Genomic DNA, 22,655 nt, shown 5'->3' on the forward strand with positions numbered 1-22,655 from the left:
TAAATAAATTTAGTAATTAAAACTTATATTGCATTTTAGTGCATTTTCCATAATGTAACAAGTGTTTCATCACTGATATATGTACACTACTAGAAAGGTTATAACTGAAGTTTTTGCCAAATCTTGTGCTTAGAAAGCAAAAAGTGCTGAAAAAGCATCTGGTAAACTAAATACTTCCAACGAATAAATATTGTTATGTGGTGTATGCATGATGTATCTTTTAGGATTTGTATAGAGTAGAAGTGCAAACTGTATTGTATTGTATACAGTGTAAATATATGAAAAAAAAAGCTTTAAGGATCCACATGATATTTGTTAGGAATGATTGCAGAAACATAGTCTCTGAGCTGTACACTCAACCCCTTGAGGGGCTTGGAGGCAATGCGCTGTATCTTATTTTCTGTTTGTGGGACAATAACTATACCTGAAATAGAATCGTGCATTGACATGCATCTGAGTTTTCGTAAACTGACAAACATCCTGAGGGCGCCTATCCTTTGGAGCATATAATGTTTGCATCTATGAATGTTTACACTGGTTTGTGCTCTTAAATTTTTTCTGTCAGTCTTTCAAAGACTATGTTTAATTTCTGTCTTTTTAACTTTTTATAAGTGCACCCCAGTTTTTTAGTTCACAACAATATACATGAAAGGCATCAACTATGTTAATTGTTAGTGAATTGATGTACACATTGTAAGTTGAGTATTTTATGCAACTAGATTTAATTAATATTATGCTGCACAATAAATGTTTCTAATAATTCATAGCAATGCTAGAAACACCACATCTCAGTGTACAATCCTGTCATATGTGGCTGCTGGGAGTGAATAAACTTTTATACACATATGCCAATCAGAATGGCCAAAGACCCCAAACCCAGAAGAGGACTGGGTGAATGTGCTTTCACTGAAACAAAGAAAGGTGGAAGTAGTTAAAAAATTGTGAATAGGTGTGTAAGGTCATTTTATTGCAGAAGGATATCACCTATTCCTTCTGCAGTAAAGAACCTGTCTGCTTGCAATTTTTTATTTTTGAAGTTTAGTTTTAGACTAACCAAAACACAGACAGTGTTGTGTAAGAGGTATTGTGGCATCAATGCCAATGTATGTTCCTTCCATAAGCTTCCGAAAGAAAGAAATAGCCCTAATTGAGCATTTACCACCACATAGATGAGTTAAGGGGGTCTTCTCCAGACTATGGTATGTGTACACGCACATGCGTGGTCCAGAGCCAGTAAGTTTAGTGGTTCGTAGGTCCGAAAAGGTTGGCAACCACTGGCGTAGGTTATTGTGAGTGGAGCTAGAGCTCTGGAGGCACACTGTGAGGGGAACAATAAGGCAGTAAAGTGACCCTATGAGCTAAAAGATCACTGCTCCAGCTGTATCTAAGTTACCAAAGGTGCATTGGCAGTATTATAAGATGTAAATATCCTTGCAGTCAGGTTATCATTTTTAAATATAGGCTATATGGAATTTAGGGGCACATAATCTTGATACCTTAGTGAACTAGGGAATAATGATGTACTATGTCCAGGTCCAGGAGAATGCAAAGATGTTGATTACAAGGCTCACAAACAATGATAATAAAACGCTTGTGGAAAACTGTTACTTGTCTGAGAACCAGAAAGAATCTTTGTTATATTATAACTGAAAAATAGTTACCTCTCCTACCCTTATTTCTTTAAGCTTAATGTATTTTTGTAAATTAAGGACAGTACTTCACCTTCTAATCCTGGATGAGAATACAATATTGCTTTTAGTTTATACAGCAGCATTAGATTACTGAATATAATGTACAAAATACTGGTAAATGTAGAACTCCTAGTTACCAAATTACAGCTCTACAAACCTGCTGCTTTCCTATATGGACGGAAAATAGCAGTTCCATAAGACCATAAAGCTTCCTTGCTTTCTTATTTAATTTATCTAACATAAGCCTTATCATGTAATGCATGTGGATAATATTTTTTTTTAAATCTGAAATTCTGTGGTCATTGAGTTGATACTTTAGTGTCTTTAGAAATATTGTTGCAGATATTGATGTTGTTATCCCTCTATATCTTTTCATTAAAGCTTGGTTTTGCCACAGACTAACAGCAAAAACATACACAATACCAGAGAAGTTATTTTTTACTTTAGAGATGTAATATTCTTTGTGAATTACAACCTTTATTAAAATATGCATCTGGAGTATAGTAAACACATATGACTTGCCTTTTTTCTGAATCTATACCATGGTTACAGTGTCATTAAGTAATGTAATAATAAGTGCATTATGTTTTTTATTCTAGATTCAGAAGTTCTGATATTATAAATAGTAAGTGTCAATACTATTTATCTGTTTCATCACAATCTTTATTTCATATAACACTAAAGTTTGATTTTCTCTGAAATTTGTGTGCTCACATCTGCCGATGCCCAGCAATACATTAAACATGCATATATGAGATTTAGGCATTTAATATTATTAGGCTTGTACCAGCAAGCATTTTTCATTACTTTATATCATTGTATCATTACTTTATATAACCAAATTGCCATGATATAAACATGGGGGTTGCATTACTGATCCCACATTGAAAATGTTAGTCGTAAAGGCCATGCTTGAGCTTCATTACTTTAAAATACTGTCCCTAAAAGTGCAGATAAAGATGTTTCCGCATACTTGATTTCGGCCACTTGTTTGGAAAGGTTCAAATGCAAAACAGCTAGATAGACCTTCTTCAGAAGCAGGTCAACAACTGGTATCCCTCTCAGGGCAGGTTGTCCCTAAAGAAATAAACAAAATTACCTTCTGCAGGTATAATACGCAGGTAAGTAGAGATACCTTCACACACATGTGGAAGCCTCCTGTAGCTTTTTTTTTCACAGCCTAGTCTCTACCCATTCTTAGAAACAAAGCCCCCACCCACCCACACCTATTGGTAGAAGTTCTGAAGAGTTATCGCCAGTAAGATTGATCATTTGAGAAAATTTTTAAAAGCACCTCCAGGTACTTTCTATTTATACTTGCCACAGTTTTGGTCTGTCCCCATGAAAGTGTCCCCTTAATATTACAATAGATTGCTTGGAAAATACACACAAATATGGGGTATTATTAGTAAATGTATCCATCATTGGATGATTGAAAGCTATGGGTAAGGCTTCTTACCTGTACCATTCTAAAATAACTAAATGCTGGCCATGCAACAGTTGTTTTAGTAGCTGTCTGGAACATATGCTTGAAGTATTTTACACCTATTTATCAAATACTGTTCCTGCCAGGATAAATAATTATGTTGCCGTGCTCAGGAGGATTTTGGAGCTTGTGTTTGTCTGAGCTTTTAGGCCCTGTAGATGTGGCATGGAATATGATAGTTATAATTACACCCTTGTGTAAATTTACAAAAGAAAAGTATACAAACAGGTATGTGTAAGGAGAGGTTTTATTCTAAAGAAGGAACATTTGGGAGCTAGGAGGTATTTTACCTCTAAAAGCCTTTTCAGCTCTTTCTGTACACTCATGTTTTCCTTGTTTTTTTTATGTAAACCTATTATTCTTATGTGTGTCTACTTTTAATTTTTTTCTGTCTACTTAGAAATAAAATGGTAATTCTTCAAAATAGTATTATGCAATACATGAAAATGTTTATCACTGGATGGCCTCAAATCATTTCAGAAAACTGGGAGGTGCATACAATGCCAAAATGTTGAATTACTTTATTATCTACTATAGCTAATTGCAAAAACTACGCTGACACCATTACATTACAGGGGATGTGAAGGGACACAATGCATGCAAAGGCATAATTCTGTTGCCATTGCTACTGAGATAATGGAATATTAGAGCTGATAAAATTGACATGGAAAAGCAGATTTTAATGTTCTGTCTCTGTCTTGGAAATGTTAGTTATTCATTTGCTGCTGAGGACAGCACTAGGGCATTATCACTGTAAATCAATACGTAAATTATGAGTCCATTACAATGACTTTTTATCCATTTTATTGCAGAAATGTCTACTTCTTTAAAAGCCTCTCAAGATTTAAACAATCATTACTCAGGTAAGTCAAAGAAAGGAGAAAAGTTACTTTGCTAGAAGAAGTTTACTGTTAAATCTCCTTGCAGCCCTATGTGCCAAGTTAACATATGTTTTCAAGACTTAGCTTGACTTGATGGCACTAAGGGGATTACCAGACTTAATACTGGTTTGCTGGAACCTTACTGCTTAAGGCAACAGGTTAAAGAGAGGTTATCATGAAAAGTGAAATCAATATATTTTACTTAAAATGGATTCCATCTCAGAATGGAAAACTGTATATTGTCCTTAGGAACTCTGGTTCACTATTTATTTGACAAGTTGTTACCATGTATGACCAAAATTTGATTATAGAAAAAGCTACAATCTATTTATTTTAAACTATCTTTAATAGCCTCCCTATGCTTTAAGTTGCAAAACATATGGCCAAATATTGCTTAAATTTAAAAAGTTTAACTTAACCCCTTTAATATATAGCTGAAAAGCTCTGAGCCAAGAAAAAACTTCATGTGCTATTGTATGACTTTATGTAGATAACACATTCTCTATTTTAAAGAGAGCAGGTGAAAGAGTAGATTGTATTTATTGATGTGGATTGCAATAACAATTTGGAAAATAGAGCTTAATGTGAGCACCAAGTTGTGTAAAATGATTATTTGGAGTATGACACCAGGTGGAACAACTAAGTTGTTTTAAATGAGAGAAAGTTGCAACCAGAGAGCGATTGTATAAATGTAGCAGTGTAAAGGAATAATAAAGAATGGATGATTGAGTTTCTGTACTTCTCAGTAAAACACATTAATTTTACGATACAGTTCATCCCCACCCACATTCAGCTGAGGAATTACTACAATGCTAAAGTTCGTGTAGTGACCAGAAATTGTTGCAAGCCGTAGCTTAAGATGTGAAAGGTAATGTCTAAACAAAAGGTGGAGCTCCACTTTGATTCTATAAAAAATGCAAACCTTCCAAAGATAGCCTCTAGAGGCTTTAACTAGTTTCTAGTGATGCTTCTGTTATGGCACCTATCCTTTTAGAAAATTAGCTCTACTGAATAAAGGTAATCCTCATTTAACCACTTACCTGTTTACCAACCACCCACACTTACGACCGGCTCTCCAATGCGTACACTGTACAAGAACTGTACAGTGTACAGTCTTGCAGTATCTCCCATTCAGGCTTCCAAACTCTATCTTCCTTCCTCCTCTGCGATCCTCCACAGTCTGAGTCTGCAGACTGTGGACCTGATTTAATAAAGCTCTCCCAGGCTGGAAAAGATACAATTTCCTCAGTGAACTTGGGTGATCCAATAAACCTGGAATGGATTTCCCAAAAGCCTTTTGCTATTTTTTAGCAAATGTTTTGGTTCCTGGACCAGATTCATTCCAGGTTTGCTTGGTCACCCAGTATTACTTATGAAAGTGTATCTTCTTTAGGCTTAGAGAGCTTTAATAAATCAGGCCCAATCAGTGAACTGGTCACTGACTCACACTGTGTGATCACAGCGCTGCAGACTGGCTCTTTACTTTTCTCCTAGTTTCATTAATTGAGAAACTTCTTGTATAAAGGAGGTAGCTGCAGACATCAGTTGGAGATGAACCGCACAAGCTATCTAGTTTACCACCTTTGGAAACCAGTATTATTCACTAGTGTCACAACATCAGTTACAGTTTTCGAATTGTTATTGTATAAATTAGGAGTAGGAGATTTTTTGTTCACTTGGAGCGTTTTTTAGAGTGTAAATGACCTTACTTTCACATTTACTTCTATCTTGGGAAGTAAACTTAAATGATCAAACTGTGTAAAGAAGAATGTCTACTAGTGTGAATTTGTAATAGCAAATGTTAATTAGGAGACTTGTGATCTTCTTTTGTTTAATTGATAAAGCTCAAAAATGCACATTCAGCTTTATTTTTGTTTCTCTTCTAGCGGTAGAAAGAAATAACCTAATGAGACTTGCGCAGACCATACCTTTTACTCCAGTACATCAATTTGGTAAACCACATTTATGACACATTGCTTTATTTAGTAATGTATTATATTGAATAGTTTATCAGCACAGTGTTTATTTTTAGAATGTATATGCCTTGATTCCTAATCTTTTGTTGGATCTGCTTGTTTTCTGTTTGTGGGGTAAAGTTTTAATTGGAAATCTGCATTGTGTGTTAATAGCAACCTCTTGAAACTCCATTGTTTAGCTAATCCATGAGCCTGCTGTTTTATGCTTTGGTAGCTTGTACATTTACTGCTGTAATCAATGTTGTACTGGCCAAACATTCAACACATTCATTTTGCGTGCACTTATCTAAACTATTGGAATAATATATTCCTTTTACACTAAATTTATAATTTACCCTGTTTGCCTGGTCTACCAAGGCGATAAAAACACGCCTTCAGTTTTTTCCCCTGCAGCTGCTACTATAAACAGAAGTTTCTGAGACCTGCTGGCCTTCCCTGATGTGGTCTGAGCAACTAATTGGTGCTTCACTATGAGAAAGTTTTGTTTGTGGACAGATGTACATAAATCTTATTTACAGTAAAGCAGTGTAAAGATTTACAGAACTGAAAATAAATAGTGATAAAATGATAGGATATCAATATTTCATTTGCTGAATAAAATTATTTATTTTCTACTACTTCATGTACTCTTTTACAGCTAACAATCATTTGTTTTTTTACAGCTGGAGAAGAAGTTACTGTCTATCAACTAGAAGAAAGTTCACCTTCCAATCTAGATAAGAGTATGTCTTCATGGTCACAAAGAGGGATGGCAGCAATGCTCCAGGTTCTTTCTCCTGAAGAAATGGATGGAGGTCTGCGTAGGGCTTTAAAAGTAGTGTGCACATGGTCAGAGCATGATGTTCTAGATCCTGGAGAAGTCTTTATAGTGAAATCCTTCCTCCCTGAGGTGGTACAGACATGGAAGAAGGTTTTCCATGGTGACACTGTATTGCAGCTGTGTCTCAGGGTAAGGTTCTGTTAAGACTATGATGATTCTAAATATGTCTTTGTTTTTTTTCATTCATTCCCAATTATTACATGGTGGAAAGTGAAGAAGAACTGAGACAACCTAAATTCTTTTTTCTTTTAATTCTTGTTATAGAGTTTCATAACCAAGAACTGTAACCAAGAACTGTGGCTCTTTCATAACCAAGAACTGTAACCAAGAAAAAGGGCTTTGAAAAAATGCATTTTAGAATGTGTTTCTGCTCAGGTTTTCTGTGGAGTAATAAAAAGGGCATTTATATTTTGTCATCACAATTATTCCAGCTGGACTAGAGCCTAATACTATGGACTACACTAATACTATGTGCTTGTAAGAGTAGATTGATTTTTTATATACTACTGAAAGCAAATATCAAATATTGTAAGAACAGGTGGCTGATATAACTCACTGGTGACCATCTAACACCGATAATCCAGTTTTGGGTGACATGGACCTAAGCTGCCTCGCATTAGGAATATGGCTTTACTTAGTAAACATTATTGTAAAGAATAGTTCCACAAATACCACAATGCTAAATGCTGTGGGGCAACTCTACCCATAACTGATATTTGAGTTTCAGATGCAGTGGTGTGTTGAATTACTGTACATGTTTGTTATGAGTATCACAATGTTAAGACATCCTAACTATAGACTTGGGTCTACCCTCTCAGACCACCACAGTTAAAATATTAGTCTTTTTTAGGTGGGACAGACAAATTTCTGTGCACATTATGTGGAGTTTTTGTGGCTTTATAATAACCACAGCAGTTGGACATTCTACAGGAGCAGTGCCATTAACAGATTTAAAAAGTTATGTATTCAGATTGCTAACAACTATTCTAAACTTATATGTTGAATAAAGGTAGTATGAATAATTGAAGTGATTTTAGGAATCAATGAAGTGATATTAAGAATACATTAAAAAAAAGAAAAGGTGTAATTTCTATCTTGGTGATAAAATTTTTAGAAAAGCACTAAGTCAGTATAGTAATTCATGCGTTTTTCCTTAAAAAATAGACTTTCCTTAAAAAGTATGCTGTAGGTTTATGCTTACAGTAAGACTTATATCCCTTATTACTTTTGATTCATATCATAAAGGAAATTCAGCAACAAAGAGCAGCACAGAAGTTGATATACACCTTCAATCAAGTGAAGCCACAGAGTATTCCCTACAATCTAAGGTAAAGTAAAAATATTTTTTATCTGTAGTAAAACAAAAAAACCTTCCTTTCTCTCTCTCTATCCATCTTTCACCCTCTTCTCTCCTTTTTCTCCCTCTCTCTCAATGGCCCTGATTTATTAATCTGGGTGATCCAGCAAATCTGAAATAGACTTCTTATCTTATTTTCTATTTGTAAGCAAATGTTTTCAGTCCTGGACCAGATCCATACCTGGTTTGTTGGATCACCCAAGTTCACTAAACAAAATGTATCATCTCAAGCCTTGGAGAGCTTTTTTAAATCAGGCCCTATCTCTTTACCAGCTCCTGTGTCTAAAACTCAATCAATTTTAGGCACACACAGCTTCCCAATAAAGAGGTTGAATACTGCTAAAACAGGCCTTATTTGTTTTTTCGAATGGTAAATGTTCCTTATTGGAAACCCACTCCTGGGTATCATTGCTTCTTGGATCCAGTCTAATAAGACCTTTAAGATCTCCTCAGGTACTACACTCCCTCATTAGGAATGGTTGTTGCCTTTATTGCTTAAGCTACGTACACACGTCAGATTTTTATCGCCCGATAATCGGCATCGGCCAATTATCGGGTGAAAATCTGCCGTGTGTACAGTCGGTGTCGTCCATCGTCCGGACGACCGACCTGCCGGATCCACGGACGATGGACGACAGCCGATCCTAATGAAAGGGAAGGGGAGAGCGCGCAGCAGGGTGCCGCTCCATCGCTCTCCCCCTCCCCTCTCCATAGAGCATGAACGGTGCTGTATGTACAGCACCGTTCATGCATCATGCACTCCCTTGTCGTTGGAAAGGATCGTGAAAGATCCTTTCCAACGACAAAAATTGGAAGTGTGTACGCAGCTTTATTGAAGTATATTTTATATTAAGAGATACCACTGGGCCTTGCATATGAGGTCACCATGATTACACATTCTGTGAAACATTAAGCACCTACAGACCTATATTGTTACGAAAGAAAAATATTGGTAGAAGATTTCTGGGAATATGACACTTTTTCCTTACTTTTTAAAAGACCCTATTTCTATAACAGAAAAGCATTTAGGTGGGCTTTTTTCTTTTTATTTGTTGAGTTTCATTTTAGGTAAAACAAAAAGAGAATTTCACCTTCATAGAAACATTTCAAGGGCAACCTCACTTAAATGCAGCTAAGTTACATTGTTAAATTTAAAACCCTAATGGAAATCTTTTACTAATGCAGTTTAACTATGCAAAGTGTGTTGTAAATGAACAAATTTTCACATTTGAAAGTTGTGCTAAATGGATTTCTTTTCTAAATAAAGGACGGATGTTCACACATCTTTTTATGTGCAGTATATTATCTCTTAAAATGAATAGCTTGAAACAGGTGCTTTGAACTTTATAGGGAAAACTTGAGCAATTAGTTTTGAGTAAGGCTACGTACACACGTCGGATGATTCTCATCCGATTAAAGCTTCAGGGCTGGTAACGGCCAAAAAATCTGACATGTTTGGTGGCCGTCCAATGTCGGTCGTGAATCCGTCCAGGCGGGTCCACGAACAACTGCAATATAAGTGAAGGGGAGAGAGTGCAGTGGGGTGCCGCTCGTTCGTTCTCGCCTCTCCCCTCTTCATAGAACAGAACTACGTTGTATGTACAACTTTCATGCATTCTTTCATGCATCTTTCAGTCTTTTGTTGTTGAAATACATTTTGAAAGATCCTTTCCAACGACAAAAGTCTTACGTGTGTTCATAGCCTTAGATTTGTAACCAATTTTTTTACAATTGCAGGTTTTTAGAAGTTTTCCTTATCTACTGTCATTCTGCTAACCAATGGCTAACAATAGAAAAATACATGACTGGAGAATTTTGCAAGTATAACAACAACAATGGAGATGAAATCACCCCTACTACTTTGTTAGAGGAAGCCCTTTTATCCTTTTCTCACTGGACTTATGAATATACAAGGGGAGAACTGCTTGTTCTAGACCTGCAAGGTAAGGTTTGTACTTTTAAACTGTATACAGTTCATATACAACAAAGAGAAATCAAAGATTGGTAAAACATGCAGCTAATACATGAAGTTTTTATAAACAACAACAACAAAGAGATGAAAAAGAATATTAAACAATCGTGTTGTTAGTGACAGTTTATTGATGCCTGGAGTTACCATATCACCAGCCTGCCCGTCGGTGCTAATCTTTTACATTTAACATTTTGTTTTGAATAGATCAGGTGAGGGCTAATAATAATGTTTGTGATCCTGTTGGCATTTCCTGCCATGATTGACTTCCTGTCTTTCTAGCTGTCGGGGAACAACTGCTTGGCACATTTGAAATTCTCATGTCACAGGCATAGGTAGGGAAAAAAAACCTAAAAACTACTTTTTTTTGGGGTTCGGCTGATTACTTCCACAAAAAAAATCAAAATATTTATGTATTGTCCATTTATCCACTTGTGACCCTCTCAGTACACTTTTTTTAAAAAATACCCAACTTTAAAATATGCAATTATTATATAATATTTTTCCAGTTGCTGGTGTAAGAAAAAAAGGCACTGCTTTTCCTTCTTCCAGCAGTCTAACATTTCATGTGGAATGGGTCAAGTGCTTGCTATCTTTGCTGGCCACTGTGTTTCTTCCCAACAGCAGTCCTGACAGGGGAGCACAGAGCTCATCCAACAGTAGAAAGCTTGCAGGGTTGCAGCAGGGTTTTTTTTTCTTTTAAAAGTGCCCTGTGGTTTAGGATTTAGTCAACAAAAAGGTAATCAATGTACAGTATTTGATAAAGAACCTGGTTTATAGATAAGTCTACCCAAACATATTAGTTTTAGAAAATGCTGATGAGTGAAACCACCAGAAACAAAATTGCTCTGTTGTAGTATTTTCTAGTACCACTGCTCTAAAATTATTATTGTGCTTGAGAAAAGGGGGGTCTTACTCTGAGTGTAAATAACCTCCCTAGCACTCTAATTCCATCCAAATTTCCATGCAAATAGCGGTACATTTTTTTTGCATGGAAATTTTTTTTACATTGTAGGCTATAATTCCTATGCATAACTCACTAAAATATGTCCAATATTTAATACATTTATTAGGTTTATTATTAAACTTTAAATTTAACTTTAAAAAAACACAAAAATCTGTTAAAAAAATAGTTAAACATGTAAGTGTACATAGCATATATAATATATAAATAATATAATATATATATATATATTATATGAAAATTTCTTTGTTTTGGACTCACTATAGCTATTTTGTATTGAATCCAAAACAAAATTATTTGAATTTCCCGCCGATCCTCCCGCCCGCACGCACCAACGTCACCGGGAAACCCCCGAAGAACGCCTCTGCATTGCGCGGCTGAAGATCGAAAAAGATGGACGTTTCCCAAGGACGAGGGGGGGGGGGCAATGAAGCAAGGTAGGTGTGTTTTTTTAGGTTAAAGCTACCCCGAGTGTGACTCAGTATTACCGCTATTTGCAGGTAAAATCCCCCCCGAGTCACACTCGGGATTGCCGCTAAGGTTAAAATAGAAACTCTAGAAGGTAGATATTAATGGCCACTAAGTAGTAAAAGACAATGGCCAATTACACCTCCCAACATTCATAAAATATAGAAATATCTGTGCTGTGCTCAAATTACATATTTTCATTAGCTATTGTTATATATGAATAATGTTTTGTGTGAACATTGCATTAACCTATAGCAACCAGTGAGAAGGTATCTATCATTAATCTTAGGTGAAGGCATATCTAATGGCTTATTTAGGGTTACTGCATTTCTTACATTTGTCTTTTGGCTGACCTTTTTGATCAAATCCACAGACAAGTATGTACAGACAAGTAGTGAGCCTAACACATAAATAATATAAATATTTGTAAAAACTCTGTAAATTATTAAAATATAAAGCGTTAAATGAAATTTGACCAAAAAGTATAAGTATATCTATTATTTTTTTTTTTTAAACAAATTAAAAAATTTGTATGTTGGTGATTTTTTTTCAAATGGAGAAAATCGAGCACAGAGCGGTCATCAAATTCCTTCACTTAAAGGGCCTAAACACTAAGGAAATACATAAAGAGATGCAAGAAGTGTTAAAAGATGATTCTCCTTCTTTTTCCACTGATGGGTTGTCGAGATCAAACAAGGTCGAAAAAGCCTTTGTGATAAAGAAAGGCCTGGAGTACCGAAAGATGTCACAGTCCAGGAAATGATTGACAGATTTCACAATATTCTCCTCCAAGACAGAAGACTGACCACCAGAAGCATTGCCAAGAGTGTGGGGATTTCAAATGAAAGAGTTTACCACATTCCTATTGAAGTACTTGGAATGAGGAAACTTTCTTCAAGATGCATTCCAAACTTCTGACTCCTGACCAAAAGAGAGAACGGGTGAGATGCTCCAAAGTCTTTCTTGAGCATTTCAAAAAAATGAGCAGCAACTTCTTGAAAAATTTAAAACACTGGATGAGACTTGGATCCATCACTTTGATCTAGAGACAAAACCGCAGTCTCAACAATGAAAACACAAAGGTTCTCCTACCCCAAAGAAGGCAAATATCACACAGTCCTCAATGAAGGTCATGGCCTTTGTCTTCATGGTGTAGTGATGATTTATTTCTTGAAAAGGGTTAAATAATCACAGGGACCTATTTTTCCAGAATAATAAGAAAGTTAGAAGAGGAATTGAAGGTGAAAAGACCGGGAAAGTTGACAAAAGGCGTTTTGTTTCATCAAGACAATGCACCAGAACACAAGTCAGCTGTTGCTATAGCCACAATTCATAAATGCGGCTTTGAATTACTAGAACACCCACCTTATTCGCCAGATATGCCCCTGTCCGAAAATTATCTATGTGGAATTTTAAAGAAATACCTAAAAGGGAAGAAATTTGACTCTTGAGGACTTCCTTGAGGGTCAAGATGCTGAGTTCTATAAATAGGCTATAAAGGCCTTAAAAGAAAGATCTGAAAAGTGCAATCTGCTTCATGGAGCTTATATTGAAAATATAGAGAAAATAAAGTTCCTAGCTTTTGTCTTTATGGTTGAGGCTCATTACTTGTCAAACAGTCCTTGTATATAGAAATACCTTACACATATTATTAGCTTGCCTAAAACTACTCATAGCAGCGATTTGGAATCAATGTTATTTTGTTCTTTCATGTTTATTTGGATATTAATTACATAACTCTGAACAGTTGTTGAGAGTTATGATAGGTAATGATAGTGTGCATATAGTTCATCACTTCATCATTTATTGATGAAGTGATGAACATGGGCAGTAAATGTTAACAGAGGGTCAGAGCCTTTAACATGGGCAGTAAATGTTAACAGAGGGTCAGAACTATTGTTCTGGACTATTGGACTGTTTGAAATAACCCTGCATAGTACACAGGACAGTACTAGATTTAATTCAAGCTTAACTTGCTCTCATTGTACAGATATAATGAAATTCTTTCAGTGGTATATTTAAGTGACCAAAAGGGAGTAAATAGCAGAGGTATATTCGTACTGTTTACATATATTAGTACTGTTTACATTGGGGTTTGTGGTCAGATATTGTATGTTACAATATCTATAGTGTATTTTTTTTTACATTTCTTTTAAATAGTATGTTAAAGAAAATCACTAAAATATATCATTACATACATATTACTACATTATTATTATTTTTCTATTTATTACTACATTTAAGCCGTGTGTAACAGTGAGCTAAGTGTAACAAACATTTTGCTTATTTTAGTAAAAGCGAAAGGTTTTAGATTATTGCAAATAAAAATCCTACATTGCATGTACATGGTGTATACAGCAGATGTCCCCCTCTCTCTCTCTTTTTCTCTCTTGCTCTTTAACGGATTTTACACCACAGTAGCTTTATCTGGCTTTCCATATTTAAATCCAAAGTGGCTTTTACAATGATTCAGTGTTCAGAATCTCTTCTATATGCCACCTATTGTCTGTACATATTAGAACAAAAAAACACCATTTGATTGTTAAAAGCTTTTCAAACATATTTTGTGGTCCTTACTTTCTATAAATAGAATGGGCATATTGTAACAATATCACATTTTACATAGGGATTTTCAATCCACTAAGTTTAGTATCAATTAAATAATTTGTAATTTATGTTTTAATAAAGAAATAATGTGTAAATAAAGAAACGGAATACTGGATCACAGTGACATCAGTTGTTGTGAGGTAAAGTGTTCATGAATAATTTCACCCACATTTTGCCACTTTAGAAACAATCATTTTTGTAGGTGACCCTGACTTTAATTTGTCCCTATGTCTTTTGTTACACTGTACATTGATGGCACTATGGTGACAAGGCTTTTTCATTTTTGCCATTATTAACTGCCTCACTCTTATTAATTGATATAGCCCTCACTGCTCATGTAAAGGCCGTTTTTTTATGAACTGAATGCATTTCTCTTACAGGTGTTGGGGAAAATCTTACAGATCCATCTGTTATTAAACCGGAAGACAAGCAGTAAGTTTAATCTTATTTTACAAGCTGCCACTGAAAATACAAAAGCCGATGTAGCGTTCAGCAGAGATTGTCTGTCCATCTGTCCTCATCATGAGGCTGTTTTCTGCAGATTGCTGCCTTTCACATCACAGACTGCCTGTCTTAATCCACAATTAAACAAGCACAGTATATTTAAAAGTGTTTTACTGTTTGAGTAATTGGAACAATTGTGAGTGTAATCAGCTAGAACATCTATATTTCCATGTTACCGGATGACAGAATAACACAACCGCACAAATTAGTACAGCATCCGTGAAATTACTGCTGTCATTATTTTTCTTTTGCGACGCTGTGGCAGACACAGCCTACTTTATAAGAGACTCTTTGGTTTCATGAACATCCTTTTTATTTGTGAGGAGAAACAAGTTGTGTTCAGTTAGTGGAATTGCGATGCCTCATGGGAACTCTCATCTGGTATCTCAGGGAGAGCTGAGATTGTACCCTGGGACCTTTCTGAGCTGGAGATGAGCTGTTGTTGTGTATACCACTTTGTTATTGGACTAATTAAATAGTTTCCACTTGTGTTGCATGAAATCACAACATTCCCAGAGAGTCTGCGCTTCCTAGCTAAAGACAATGCACAGTACGTGAATGACAGCAGAACAAGAATTTCATGTGCCAGATGCTGTATAAATGGTAGGGCATTTATAGACTTAGAATTAGAAAGACTTTTGGGTGGCAGTGATTTCCATCTCATATGACTGCATTTTCAGTCTCAATAGTACAATATCAGTACAGAGGTAGATAACACAAAATAACAGTGAAGCGTACGTACACCTTTAAAATGCATGTTCAGGCATTTTAAATGTATTCATGTATTTTAAACAGTACATATTTAATGTTATTATTAACTTGTAAATAGATATCATCAACATATTACACAGCTCTTTACATGTCATTGACTATGGAATCACAATCTAATAACATTTCTTGTATTGTGCTTGTACTGTGCTCACCTGCACATTAGCATTCACACTGGGACAGAAGCAGGCTTTCCTGCTATATACAATACTGTGAATGTAACAAATGAAGCTTAAGTGCTTCTATACTCTGGCCATGCAGAGAAAAGTCATAATAAAAAGAAAGAAAAGATAGGCTGTTACGGCAACAAGGTTGTTTAAGGTGCAAGAATTGGTTTAATACATACAGTGATACTAGGCTTAACAAAGATCAACTGTTGTAATGCCTAGGCTATACGAAAAATCCTATGTTAACTTGGTGCATAGCAATGTGGATCTCAACCCCGATGCGTTTCGCTCTAAAGAGCTTCCTCAGGGAATTTCTTGAGATTAAGAATTGCTAGATATGATTGTATAGGAGTGAATCATAGGATGTTGGATAGGGTGCAAAGAAAAAGCAAAGAGTGCATTAAGACCAAAATGTCCTATACGGGACAGTGTGATTTTTTGGGTTGACCGACTCTTTTATCGTAATGGTCCCCAGTTATTATTTATATTGAGGGATGTTTCTAGTAGTGTACCTATTGTTCTGGTATTATTGGTTCTAGTTCAGGGGTGGGCAAACTTTTTGACTGTTGAGAGGGGCTGGGCCAGGGATCAGATGGATGGATCTGGTGGGATCCAGGGATCTAAGGACAAGTAGGTAAGTGAGGTTTTTTATTTTCATGTTCTTATGTTCTGCTTTAAAAATCAAAGAAAAAAGATGAGAGAAAATGAAACAAGAAGAGTTTTGCCATACAATAAAAGTAGATAGATAGATGGATATATAATAATAATATTATGAGGATTGCTGGCTCTGCTGGTAGCTGTGCAGTAGATGACCAGTAGTTGCCATAAGGGCGCACAGTGCTCGCACACAGTCCCCGAACTTACCCAGGCAGGGGGCGGGACATAATGGACCCGGGGATTAGGGAGGAGTCCAGCAGAGTGAGCAGACACCAAGCTGGCCTGTAGCTTGCTGCAGCTGAGCCTGAGGAGATGAGCAAGCTGAGCTTGCCTGGGGATGGTGCAGCGCTTCTGCGGGGCAGAAGACAGCGAGGACGGACGATGAGATAATGAATCATGGTCGCTACAGGAAGAGAGGAACACTGGGCATCCCTCCACTGTGCTGCCAGTGGGGTCCTTCTCCGGATCGCGCTCGGGGGGCACCAGCCAAAGTGTGTTCAACAGGCCGGATAAAAAAACTTAACGGGCAATATATGGCCCGGGGGACGTAGTTTGCCCATGCCTGTTTTAATTAGTGGGAAAATTGGGTGGATAGCGTTCCCATACCAAGAGGTTATCAGTTTAAGAGAACTTGTTGGTGTATATTATTTTTTTTATTTATAGCTATGGCTTGCATTTCCAAAAGGTGCTGGTACAATACCTTATAAGGTCTTGGGAGAGCAAAATGTTGCTAGTGATGATGTAAAAGGGGTTAAAATTCAGTATTGTTTTCGTTGTTAATTTATAATGTGGAAGAACAGAGCGTCAGCCTCCAGTCCTTTTAATAGGATATACGTTGTATACAATGTTTTTTACATTGTAGGTTAATATTGAAGACATCAGAACTTTCAAAGAAGACATATACAAATATGTTTTAAACAAAACTGTGTTAAACAAACCAGAATATATTTTGTATTTTAAATCCAACTTTTGCTTTAATGACAGCTCGTCACAAGTCTGGCATTCTCTGACTTATGAGGTGCTCACCTGGAATGATTTTTTAGTTAGAGGTGTGCCATGTAAACAATTTTTTTTGGAATCGTGCTTCAGACCATTAGTGTTTTTTTTTTGCAGAGATATGGTTGGTGCACAATTCTATACAGTGATAAGCCCTAGTCGACTACTGTTTTACCCCATATTAAAGCAAGAATCACTCAAATAAGTAAAGAGAAACAGCTGTCATTACTTTAAGACATGAAGGGCAGTCAGTCTGGAAAATGTAATAAACCTTGATGGTTTTCGTGACTGCACCCGAGGATACATTCAAACTCTATGATGAAACTGGCTCCTAGAAGGACTGCCCAAGGAGGGAAAGCCTCAGAAACCACAGATTTACAGCACCCCATATTAGAGCCTACAGAGTTCAAGTAACAAACACATCTCAACTTTAACTTTTTAGAGGAGACTGCATGAATCAGGCCTTCATGGTCGAATTACTGCATAACAGCAACTACCAAGGAAGAACAAGAGAATTGCTTGGACCAAGAAACACAAGGGATGGACATTAGACCAGTGGAAATCTGTACTTCGGTATGATATGTACAAATTTGGTTCCATCTGCCATGTCTTTGTGAGATGCAGAAAAGAGTGCATGGTTCCCACCATGAAACTTGGAGGAGAAGGTGTGGGGTTGCTTTGCTGGTAACACTTTTGGTAATTTCAAATTTTGAGGCACATTTACCCAGCATGACTACCACAGCATTCTGCAGCAACACCGTATCTCATTTGGGTTGCACTTAGTGGGACCATCATTTATTTTTTAACGGGACAATGACTCCACACATACCTCCATCCTATGTAAGAGTTATTTGATAATGAAAGAGAGTGATGGATTGATGCATCAGATCACCTGCCCTCAACAATCATCCCACCTAAATCCAACTGAAAAGGTTTGGGATGAGTTGGACCACATAGTGAAGGTAAAGCAACCAATAAGTCGATAGTCCTCTGCAAACTCCTTCAAGACTGTTTGGAAATCATTCTGGGTTTGACTACTTCATGAATCTGATTTAAAATGCCAAGAGTGTTTCAACTGTCATCAAAGCAAGAGGAGGCTACACTGAAGAATCTGAAATAAATTCTGACCTGTGTATCACTTTATTTAAAACATAATAGGTTTGTACAAATTTTTGTGGATAAAAAGATAATGGCTTTTCCTGGCATACATCAGTTATTGCCACCCAAAATAAATGACTTAGTAAAATGAAGAAGAAATAAGAAGTCAAGCTGTGCTTTTTTGGCAAAACTTAATGATACTGTAATAAATTGTTACAGTTTTGAACAAATATTAAAATATACAATATTGCCGTGGTTTTACCCATTAAACTGTCAAATTTTTATATTATCACTCCCAGGCTCCTAGTGTTTGTCAATAAGCATCCAGGGAAGGTAAACACTTGTAAATACTTCATCTGAACATGTCCTTAGGGTTAATTTACTAAAACAGCAGAGGCTAGTCACGTAGCAGAGTGGATATTAGTACATGGGGTAAGCCTCTATTCACTAAATTTTTCCTAGGGGATGCTTTTTTGAACTAAGCTTGATGAACATTCAGAACCTTTAGTTCCTCAGATCACTTGATGGCGTTGGACCTTCCCTCAATACGGCCCCGCGTCACTCTAGAATTCTTCACGGGGTGCCCCAATCTTCGATCTTCTTTTAATATCTGCTTGCCATGTGACCTGATCTTGCACTGCACAGCCTGCTGAAAAGGAGAAAAGGCGACTCTTTACCCTTAGTGGAAAAATTGCCCCACAGAAGAATCAGCCAGAGCCTACTGGGAAGCATGACGCAGGTATCCCGGAGGCTCTGCCCTGCCATTCAGTGATAATCAAGACTTAAAGAGGCAGTGTTGCACCCTTTTTTTTTAAAAAGGTATTGCTCTTTAACCACCTGGCCGTTAAACCCGACCTTGGTTCGGGCTAAAAACACTTGCAAAAAGTGTTAAACCCGAACTTTTCACTTTCAGGTGGTTAAAAATGTAAACAAACGTTATATTGCAATCCGATAGTCATACATTGTATGACAATCGGATTACAACTGAAAGCAAATACTTACCCTGTCCCCGCAGCTCCTCCAGCAGCAATAAAAAATTAGATGCAGAAATCCTACATTGTGCTGTGCATCTCTCCGGAGATACGAGCAGCAGGAGCAGCTCCGGCGTCTCTGTCTCTGTGAGCAGGCAGGAAATCCCTCCCCCCACATCACACCGGAGGATGTCATCTTCCGGGTGATGTGATTGGTGATGTATGGGGGTGTGTCTGGGAGGGAAATTTAAAAGCAGATTACAATGTAATCTGCTTTTAAATGGTTTTTACAGTACAAAAACACCACACAACATGAAATAAAAATAAAAGTACATTTTTAATTTTATATTTTATTTTTAGATTACATTGTTGTCTATTATTTTATAATTGTTATAAATTATTATTTTTAATTATGTATTATATTATAATTTATGATTTTAATATAATAAATAAATATAATTATCATACCCGGGAGTTAATCCTAAGAATTACAAGCCCACAATATAAACAAAAATTTCTATGGAAAAAAAATAGGATAAGATTTTATTAAAAGTACATTTTTTTTTTTTTACATGATTGTGTGTTTCAAACTTTTTTTTATATTCATGATATCTACTAGAACCCTGTTCGGACATATTTCTGTGACTAACAAGTCTAAAATTAAAAAAAAAAAATTTCATGAAAAACAGTGTAACGCTTTTGGTACAGAAATCTAGACCATCAGTGTAACGCCCAGGAGGTTAATTAAATATATAAATAAATAACATTTTGACTTCACATATAAGGGTTATCTACCCTTTTATGTAAAGTAAAAATGTTGAGTTTAGGTCTGCTTTAAGTTAGGTAGATTTTACGAACCGGTAACTTTTATATCTTTGTAAATAATATCTCTAAATCTGAATATACAGAATATGCCCAAGCAGGTAATATAACTAACAGCTCGATATGTGACTATTTTGGCTCTTGCAAATTGAGGATTTACAGTTTCTTCCTGGAGGACTAGACAGTAGACAGGTGCCCTTAATTCTGAGGAGGGTGAAAGTTCAAATTTACCAATGAAAGCCTCTTTGTTAATAAAGCCTAGTACCAGCACCAAAGAGCAGAAGTATAAAGTATGTATTGTACCATTGATCAGGGTTCTCAACGTGCTAGAAGACAAAAATATGTCACAAAGGGAACAGTGGATACAAACCAAAAAGGAAAAAGCATTGCATAAAACAAATCTACCACTTCCACTACCACTACGACCAAGCAAATGTATACCCTAACCTAATTTTACTAGTATTAAAATTGTATACGTCTGTAGTGAATATTTAAGGAAAGAATGCCATCTATATGCTTTTTTATTAGGAAATGAAACCACCTAATACTCAGATTAACCTCTTTTTATGTTTTTTTTCCCAGCACATGTAAAACTGCAGTATAAAAAGAAATGAGATTGTGAACTGTTTTGCACATGCTGTATTTACCTCCGCACTGTGTATAAAAAGCAATCCATCTGAATAGTTTTAAGACTATACCTTTTTTTGCTACATACCTTTCAAGCATCATGGTTTATATCTATTAAACATTCTGAACAGCAGATCCCATTAACCATAGCTGGGATTTTCAGCTTTCCTGTCAGATTCGGAGCTTATGTGAAGTGCCCGGAGTGTAGGTACATAAACTTCACTTTTTTAATAAGAGATTTGGTGACTTTTCTGACACTTTATGTTCGTTTTTACAGGTCAAGAGGTATGGTGTTTGGACCAGCCAATTTAGGAGAAGACGCGCTTACAAACTTTGTTTCCAAACACCGCTGCAACTCCTGCTGCAAAAAGCTTAAACTTCCTGGTACGTGGTATAATTGTTTGATTATACTATCATCAACATTTTTTTCTGCTCATTATGTTGTTGAAATGTGTAACTTCTGCTTAATTTCCAGTGCAGTGCTGACATTCTGCTTTCAAGATTATAAAAATATTCTGTGAGGAGTTTAGGAAGGGATTTACTTAAGAGCTGCTCAGAGAAGAGATTAAACAGCATTGACACTTTTACATTAAATGAGGCACATGATGAGACAGTCTTTCATTGCTGCTGAGTCTATTAAGTACAGCTGCTGTGCGCCTGCCTCTCTGCCCTTGGCCTGTCAATCATTTTTAAGAAGAGGCCTAGCGCCAGCGCTGCCATAACCAGCCATGCAACACAAAATTATATTAAAGTGACCCCTACCGTGTCAGAAGGGCGAGCGCAGTGTTAACAATTCCGTTATTAAACTCTTTATCCCTGTCTCTTATTTTAAGTCCCGGCATCCCTCTGGAGTTTTGCTAAGATCATGTGGATCTTATATCCAGTTTATCTTTGGCGAGGCAGAGTCATGCAGTCCCACCTTTTCATTAGAGATGCTTGTTAACCTCAAGGGCGTTTGCTGTATGTTTTCATACTTGTAATTGCAGACCTTTTGAAGTGGGTCTAAGAAATCTAGTTTTTGTAACACTTTATCTTTTGTGTTATGCTCCTCTGAAGTGATGCTACTGAGGACAGCATTCATTACATGCCTCTCCTGCCTTATACATTCAGATAATGGCAACAAATTCCTAGTTCACTAAACTAAATAAACACATTTAGTAAACCACAAATTTTGTGATTAGAATACCTTCTTCTGCAATTAACACATACACTTAGTACAAACTAAATTTTAGTTTTGTTTAAAATAATTATATGCAGTCCAATTAAAATTTATAATTTCATTAAATTTTATGCTGCCCCAAAAACCTAGGTCACTGGGCACATTTTATATTCCCTACTCCTGCCACAGAACTTTTAGTTCCAGTTAACTTTATAGGATCAAACTCTTATGTCGCGTACATGTGCTCCCCACTTTCTTTGCTGCCATAGATTGTACATAAAGCACCTTCTTGCTCCTGTTTGCAAGAGGTAAGTGGTACTCTGATCTTTAGTACTTTCTTGCTTCCGGCCTTTAGTCAACTTTGACCACCTGATCCTCATCCGCTACCAACTGTGAGTACCTGTGAGTTCCTGTGAGTACCTTTTGGCTTGGCCTCTTTGAGCTTTGACTGCCTATCCAACATGTCTGGTTCTAGACACAGAAGGGTAAGTCCAGCTGTACTAATGTCTCCTGGGCTGCTTGCAGTGTGCCTTCTGACAATGCTACAGCCTCAAATCATGTCCTGTGCTTCTGGAGTCTAGGCCTTTATTGGAGTCCTCTTGGGCTGCATATGGTGTGTCCTCCTGCTTTGCTGTATCAGATGAAGTCTTCTCTACAGAAATGGATG

General features: G+C 36.5%; 1 protein-coding gene across 1 annotated transcript in view; it reads left to right on the plus strand.

Annotated features, from left to right (window-relative positions):
* TRPM6 (transient receptor potential cation channel subfamily M member 6) overlaps positions 1 to 22,655 on the plus strand; it is a 92,824-nt gene that overhangs the window by 64,312 nt on the left and 5,857 nt on the right. The window contains exons 31-38 of the mRNA XM_072404141.1: positions 2,291 to 2,316; positions 3,990 to 4,040; positions 5,945 to 6,010; positions 6,697 to 6,983; positions 8,100 to 8,182; positions 9,949 to 10,154; positions 14,600 to 14,651; positions 21,107 to 21,213. Coding sequence (XP_072260242.1) covers positions 2,291 to 2,316; positions 3,990 to 4,040; positions 5,945 to 6,010; positions 6,697 to 6,983; positions 8,100 to 8,182; positions 9,949 to 10,154; positions 14,600 to 14,651; positions 21,107 to 21,213 — 878 coding nt within the window. The remainder of the gene's footprint in view (positions 1 to 2,290; positions 2,317 to 3,989; positions 4,041 to 5,944; positions 6,011 to 6,696; positions 6,984 to 8,099; positions 8,183 to 9,948; positions 10,155 to 14,599; positions 14,652 to 21,106; positions 21,214 to 22,655) is intronic.

Source organism: Pyxicephalus adspersus, chromosome 3 (assembly GCF_032062135.1).
Source record: "Pyxicephalus adspersus chromosome 3, UCB_Pads_2.0, whole genome shotgun sequence".
In the NCBI taxonomy this organism is placed as follows: Eukaryota; Metazoa; Chordata; class Amphibia; order Anura; family Pyxicephalidae; genus Pyxicephalus; species Pyxicephalus adspersus.